Genomic DNA, 7,426 nt, shown 5'->3' on the forward strand with positions numbered 1-7,426 from the left:
TAGCATACTAGCCACTCAACAGAACCTATTGTATTCAGTCATGGACCATGGCTCTGCACACTGTGCATTAATGAAGCAGTCTGAAAGTACAGTATGTTGAGGGGGCAATTGTCCTAAAAAATGCAACTCAAGTGTTTGGCTGCGATCAATTCTGACCCTTTGCCCAATTATTGGCAAAAGAGCTGATCTGATTGGTCAAAATACTAATTAGTGGACAACTATTGTAATTGGCCTGTCTGTGTAAAGCACTCATTGTGTTACGCCAGTGTGCTTTGTATTCATTGAACAGAGACTGGTGTGGGTGCTTATCTAATTACATGAGTCTATTAGCCATAGTCTACCCTTGTTGGTTAATTCAACTATTTTAGTGTTTCGCCGACTTCCTCATCGCGTAGCACATTCAATTAAAACTAAGAAAAAACCCAATGGGAATGGGAGATAAATAAAGAGTTGGCGTTGAGCCGTCTGGGGCCGATTCGTCGATAGCCTGCAAGCGAGTGCGAGAGCAGTGGAAACTGAAATCTGCAGGCGAGTCTAAGATGTATTGCCCATGTCTGCACTGACAACGTGTGAGTGAGAGTTAAGGTCCAGAACAATCTTCCCCGGCCCCTTGAAATGTCTCATCCACCACCATTGACTCCGCAAGGCGCTACAATAGTTGTTGAAAGCCGCAACTTCAATTTCAGTACCGAGGACAGTTCCGCGATGAACCCCAACGTGAACGACAGTGTCCGTGACTCTCTCGTATACAGCGAGAAGTCCGAGCTCAGCAGGACAGGGCACACAGTGGTTGCAGTATTCCTCGGTGTCATTTTATTATTAGGATTCATCAGCAATTTCTTCGTCCTTCTCCTCTTCGCACGGTTCCAGGTGCTGAGGACGCCCATCAACCTCATCCTGCTCAACATCAGCGTGAGTGACATGCTGGTGTGTATCTTTGGAACTCCCTTCAGTTTTGCTGCGAGCCTCTACGGCAGATGGCTCATCGGAGACCAAGGGTGCAAGTGGTACGGTTTCGCCAACACGCTTTTCGGTTAGTTGGCTTGATAACCTATACGCTTCCTATCCTTTTCATAATGGTAAAGTTTTAGAGATACTGAAAACCGAGGAAGAAACTTGCATGTCAATCTCATGTTTCAACAGGTCCTCTCGCGCCATGCTCTCCGTCCTGTGTGAGAGATACATACCACATGCATCCTAGTCTTGAATTAACAGTAAATAAGCAAATAACATGTTTGATCTCTGAAACTCGCTACACAGTCAGTTTGACTGGTAAAGAGACACATTTTGAGTCAAACTTTCAAGTCAAACCAGTGTTTCTTGATGACTGTTAGTATTTTATTCTTATGTAAGCTTTCACTGTATCTTGTCCCTGGCTCAGCAATATACAAACTGTCACCTTGGTTACGGTGTCTGCTGACCAGTAGAATAATACCTACATCTTATTCATGAGCTGGATTTTTGTCCACAGCAGAAATGATATAAATTGCCCTCTTGTATGCTCTGCATGCCTTTCATATACCAAGCGGAGTAGACTTCTTGTCCACGATTTAGATTGTGGATTAAAAGGCTGACATCTGGAGGCAGAGTAATATATGTTATAGGTTCTAACTGCAATGCTGTGAGTTATGGTTTACAATGTGGAAACTTTTGCTTCCTCTGTTATTCTCACCACAGCTACTACTCTACCTCCACACTCACTCACTATCTGTGTGTTAGGTATGTCTACGATGAGTATGCCGTGTCTCCTTTTTAACGCCCAGGAAGCTCTGACTCAAACTCCCATTAGAGAGGAGACACTTCATGTTTATCTTATACATCTCTAACGCACAGAAACTGGGGCACCTCCATCCATTTCTCTGTGCAGGCATCGTTTCTCTAGCATCTCTGGCCGTCCTGTCCTACGAGCGCTACTCCACGATATTGTCTTACACAAAGGCTGACCCGTCTGACTACAAGAAGGCCTGGCTGGCCATCGGGGGAGCCTGGCTCTACTCCTTGCTGTGGACAATGCCACCTTTCTTTGGCTGGAGCAGCTACGGTCCTGAGGGCCCAGGCACCATATGCTCAGTGCAGTGGCACCAGCGCTCTTCTGGGAACATCTCCTATGTCACCTGCCTCTTCATCTTCTGCCTCCTGCTTCCCCTGCTGCTCATGGTCATCTGCTATGGGAAGATCATCTTTTTCATCCGTCGGGTGAGTCAGTGTGATTGGTTAATGCCAAAAACCGATTTATATTGATGATGGTGAGTATTTTGGTGATGATTGGAGGGCATGCTTGTACATGAAGATGGCAACAATGATGATCACGTCAAAGTTGGTTATGTGTCTCGACTGTTTGTCTTACAAAGGAAGTGAATGATGTGCTGAAGGCTTTTTTATAGCTTTGTTGCTCTGAGTAAACATCTTCAGTAAACATCTTCTTCCTTCTCTGATGGCAGCATCAGTCTCTCCTAAAGCATCTTTCACCTCCCTCCACACAGAGCCATCCACCTGCCATGGCCCTGTCCTGGACCACTCCCAACAGACTGCTCAGATCCTAATGTGTTTTGGTAATAATACAAGGGAGGATAAACTATGGTGAAATATGCAAGACCGTGACAATAATTGAAAAAGCAGGAAGTGGAAATGTCACAATGTATGTCCTAAATCTGTGAGATGTACAGCAGACCTTAACTAAAGATAATAGCAATAAAATGCCCCCTTAGGAAATTGCCCCCTTAGGAAATTTTCCCTGTGTTCATTTAGGAACACATTTCCTGAGTGTTGGGCCACAAATGCATGCCCTGGGTGTGAGGACAGATATAGGCGAGGCAATCAATAAAGTAATAGAGTCCAGGTGAGTCTCAGGAAGTGCTTATGAGCGTAATGATGGTGACAGGTGTGTGTAATGATGGGCTGCCTGGCGCCTAGGCGTGGGAGCCGGCCGAAGCGTGACGAGGTGGCCGAGGCGTGATGAGCCGGCCGATGTGTGACGAGGCGTGGGAGCCGGCCGAGGTGGCCGAGGCGTAAGAGCCGGCCGAGGCGTGACGAGGTGGCCGAGGCGTAAGAGCCGGCCGAGGCGTAAGAGCCGGCCGAGGCGTAAGAGCCGGCCGAGGCGTGACGAGGCGTACGAGCCATCCGAGGCGTACGAGGCGAGGGAGCCGACCAGTGGAGGAGCCGAGGCGTGGGAGCCCGACGAGCCGGCTGAGGCATGACATGGGATGGGAGCCTGCCGAGCCAACCGAGGCAAGGAAACCTCTCGAGCCAGCTAAGGCATGGAAGCCAGACGAGCCAGCTGAGACACCTGCAGTTCCTTAGGCAGGGGCACCCGGACCCGACGTCACCCCCCCCCCCCCCCCCCCCCCAAAAAAAAAAAAAACTCCCTGATGCTTCCAATATTGGTGTCTGCATTCTGTCAGGACAGATATAGGGGAGGCAATCAATAAAGTAATAGAGACCAGGTGAGTCTCGTGAATCACTGATGCACGTAACGATGGTGACAGGTGTGCGCCTAGCGCCTTCGAGTGCCAGAGAGGGGGAGTGGGAGTAGGCGTGATACTGCGTATGATTTTGAGCATCAGTTTTTCCATGCTTATTATACACTGTAGACCTACTGTGGTTTTATGCATTAGATTAGGAGGTCTTCAACACAGCTTCGACAAATAAGGAGTCTATAATGACCGCATGACTGCACTGTAGGTGGCTGACACAACGAGTTTGAATAACAACAATAATCTACAGTACATAAGGATGTTGACCCCCCCCCCCCCCCCCCCCCATTATTCAGATGAGAGATTACTTTTAATTGACCTTTAATCAAATTGAGATTTATTTTACTTTGATATCTTAGTTTCAGACATGTTTTTTTTTATTGTACAAAACATGCAACAAAATTAGTTACTAGATATTATACATCAGAGTTTCTAAATTGCAATTGATGGGGGTTTATCAATGCCTCTTCAGATGGTAGTGACCTTTAGATGGTAGGGGCCTTCTTTAGATGTTAGGGGCCTTCTTTAGATGGTAGTGGCCTTCTTTAGATGGTAGTGGCCTTCTTTAGATGGTAGGGGCCTTCTTTAGATGGTAGGGGCCTTCTTTAGATGGTAGTGGCATTCTTCAGATGGTAGTGGCATTCTTCAGATGGTAGTGACCTTTCGATGGTAGTGGCCTTCTTCAGATGGTAGTGACCTTTCGATGGTAGTGGCCTTCTTCAGATGGTAGTGACCTTTCGATGGTAGTGGCCTTCTTCAGATGGTAGTGACCTTTCGATGGTAGTGGCCTTCTTCAGATGGTAGTGGCCTTTAGATGGTAGTGGCATTCTTCAGATGGTAGTGACCTTTCGATGGTAGTGGCCTTCTTTAGATGGTAGTGGCCTTCTTTAGATGGTAGTGGCCTTCTTTAGATGGTAGTGGCCTTTAGATGGTAGTGGCCTTCTTTAGATGGTAGTGGCCTTCTTTAGATGGTAGTGGCCTTTAGATGGTAGGGGCCTTCTTTAGATGGTAGTGGCATTCTTCAGATGGTAGTGACCTTTCGATGGTAGTGACCTTTCGATGGTAGTGACCTTTCGATGGTAGTGGCCTTCTTTAGATGGTAGTGGCCTTCTTTAGATGGTAGTGGCCTTCTTTAGATGTTAGGGGCCTTCTTTAGATGGTAGTGGCTTTCTTTAGATGGTAGTGGCCTTCTTCAGATGGTAGTGGCCTTCTTTAGATGGTAGTGGCCTTCTTTAGATGGTAGTGGCCTTCTTTAGATGGTAGTGGCCTTCTTTAGATGGTAGGGGCCTTCTTTAGATGGTAGTGGCATTCTTCAGATGGTAGTGACCTTTCGATGGTAGTGACCTTTCGATGGTAGTGACCTTTCGATGGTAGTGGCCTTCTTTAGATGGTAGTGGCCTTCTTTAGATGGTAGTGGCCTTCTTTAGATGGTAGTGGCCTTCTTTAGATGGTAGTGGCCTTCTTTAGATGGTAGTGGCCTTCTTCAGATGGTAGTGACCTTTCGATGGTAGTGACCTTTCGATGGTAGTGGCCTTCTTTAGATGGTAGTGGCCTTCTTTAGATGGTAGTGGCCTTCTTTAGATGGTAGTGGCCTTCTTTAGATGGTAGTGGCCTTCTTTAGATGGTAGTGGCCTTCTTCAGATGGTAGTGGCCTTCTTTAGATGGTAGTGGCCTTCTTTAGATGGTAGTGGCCTTCTTTAGATGGTAGTGGCCTTCTTTAGATGGTAGTGGCCTTCTTCAGATGGTAGTGGCCTTCTTCAGATGGTAGTGGCCTTCTTCAGATGGTAGTGGCCTTCTTTAGATGGTAGTGGCCTTCAGATGGTAGTGGCCTTCCTTAGATGGTAGTGAAGCGATTGGTTGTGGGTTTGATTGGAGAAATTAGTCAGCGTAAGTAACTTGAATAAAATAGTCCTATGTGTCTGTAGCTCCATTGGTAGAGCATTGCACTTGCAACGCCAGGACAGTGGGCTGATTCCTGGAACCACCTGTATATCCAATGTATGAACAGTGTATGACTGAAAGTCGCTTTGAATAAAAGTGTCTGCTAAATGGCATATATTATAAAATGTCATATCTCCTCAGGTAGCCAAAACCAACCAGTTGTCTGCACATCGGCGGGAGACCCATGTGTTGGTGATGGTTGTCTCCATGGTGTCCTGCTACCTGCTGTGCTGGATGCCCTACGGGGTGGTAGCTCTGCTAGCCACTTTCGGCCAGGTTGGCCTGGTCGGCCCCACAACAAGCATTGTCCCCTCCATCCTCGCCAAAAGTAGCACGTTTCTCAACCCTATCATATATATCCTGTTAAACAACCAGGTAACAGCCTGTCAGTGGCACACACACTGGCCATTGTTCTTACCTGTCAATGGTTTGATGATGAAATTGAAACTTTTACATCAGTACTCCATTATCACACAGGATATATTGCATTGACGATGTCACGTGTCACAGTTTTACAGGTGCTTCCTGGCCTTCATGAGCTGTGGGTCAGAGCCAACTGGCAGCCACACCCTCTGCGCCCTGCCCAGCAGCCGAGTCACTGGCCCTAACGTCAACTCCCCTTGCCCAAGAGGAGCCTGGTACATTCCCTGGAACATGCAAGCCCCTGGACAGTAGTGGGACCACACTCTAGGTCTCAGCAGAGAGAGAAACCTGACAACCTGGTTGTGCACTACACCTCCTTAGGAGCTGGGGTATTTTTGGCCAAGAGTCCACTCACCTGCTCACAGGAGCCAAGACACATGGTGCCCACACTGAAATATGATATGATAAGAGGTTGTCTAGGCTGCTGTGAACTTACAGTAACAAACTATCTCTATTTTCATTAGATTATGTGTTGTCACCTGGATGTGTAAATGCCATTTAGAGTTGCCATCATAATGTAACAGTAGCTACGTTGCAGCAACCTTTCCCTTCCCCCTGTGGCTGAATGTGTCCTGTTTTAGCAGCCTGCTAAACATTAATCTTTCTTAGTTAGCCCAGTCCCTTGTACCCAGCAGATGGAAGATCTCTTGTATATCATTGATAGAAATATAATTATATTTCTGTGATATCATCTGTGTATCAAGCAGTCTGTGAATTGATGTGTCTGCAGAACTTGACCGGCTGTTTTCCTGTGTAGAATCAGAGAAAAAAGCCCATTCATCATGATGGGTTCTCTCTTTCAAATGTTACTATAAATCTGATGCTTTTTTGTGTATGCATGTTCAAACACAGTAACATTCACAATGCTATTCATGTCGAAAATCACCAAGATGGTTGTCACATTATTAGGAGGCTCTTCTGACGTTGACATTAGGTTATTATTGATGTAGTGAACTGTTCAATAAAGATGTTTTAGAAAGCTAAAGGGAAGATTCAGTATTATTTTGACCACCACCCTGCTGAAAGGCTGTTTAATGTATCTCCTCTTTACCACTAGATGGCACCAGGGCCATGTACACTGAACAAAAATAGAAATGCAACATGCAACGATTTCACTGTTACTGTTCATATAAGGAAACCAGTCAATAGAAATAAATGCATTAGGCCCTAATCTATGGATTTCACATGACTGGGCAGGGACGCAGCCATGGTTGGGCCTGGGAGGGCACAGGCCCATTTCCTAGGGAGCCAGGGCCCAGCCAATCAGAATTAGGTTTTTTTTCCACAAAAGGGACAGAAATAAATGTTGGGTTTATTTTTGTTCAGTATATATATATATTTAGAGACTTGGGCCAATGTGGTTTCTGCATTATGACGCATTTGCAAGACACTTCAACATTCTATGGCGGCATGTTAGCTCCTCATTAACATTACATGGGGAATATTTAACGCTATTTAACTGAATGACTAGAATTCTAAAATTCTAAAAGTTAACCTAACTTTCTAAATATATGTCTCTGGATGGCACCATTAGCCCAACTTGTTTTTTTTCTCTTCAATGTACCACACCTCACAAATATAACCCAATC

The 7,426-nt window shown here is 46.0% G+C and overlaps 1 protein-coding gene across 1 annotated transcript; it reads left to right on the top strand.

Annotated features, from left to right (window-relative positions):
- The first annotated feature begins 276 nt into the window (after nt 1-276).
- LOC110510136 (pinopsin-like) lies at nt 277-6,837 on the top strand. Its single transcript, XM_021591483.2, has 4 exons — nt 277-1,033; nt 1,868-2,196; nt 5,556-5,789; nt 5,925-6,837. The coding sequence occupies exons 1-4, from the start codon at nt 616-618 to the stop codon at nt 6,087-6,089; spliced, it is 1,146 nt and encodes a 381-aa protein (XP_021447158.2). The 5' UTR covers nt 277-615; the 3' UTR covers nt 6,090-6,837.
- Nucleotides 6,838-7,426: the final 589 nt, after the last annotated feature.

This window comes from Oncorhynchus mykiss, chromosome Y, assembly GCF_013265735.2.
Source record: "Oncorhynchus mykiss isolate Arlee chromosome Y, USDA_OmykA_1.1, whole genome shotgun sequence".
NCBI lineage: Eukaryota > Metazoa > Chordata > Actinopteri > Salmoniformes > Salmonidae > Oncorhynchus > Oncorhynchus mykiss.

Excerpts from the sequence above, each read along its gene's own strand:
- LOC110510136 (XM_021591483.2), top strand. The coding sequence starts at position 616 with ATGTCTCATCCACCACCATTGACTCCGCAAGGCGCTACAATAGTTGTT. Across the intron at positions 1,034-1,867 it reads TTTCGCCAACACGCTTTTCG|GCATCGTTTCTCTAGCATCT; the intron begins GTTAGTTGGCTT and ends TTCTCTGTGCAG. Across the intron at positions 5,790-5,924 it reads ATATCCTGTTAAACAACCAG|TTTTACAGGTGCTTCCTGGC; the intron begins GTAACAGCCTGT and ends CACGTGTCACAG.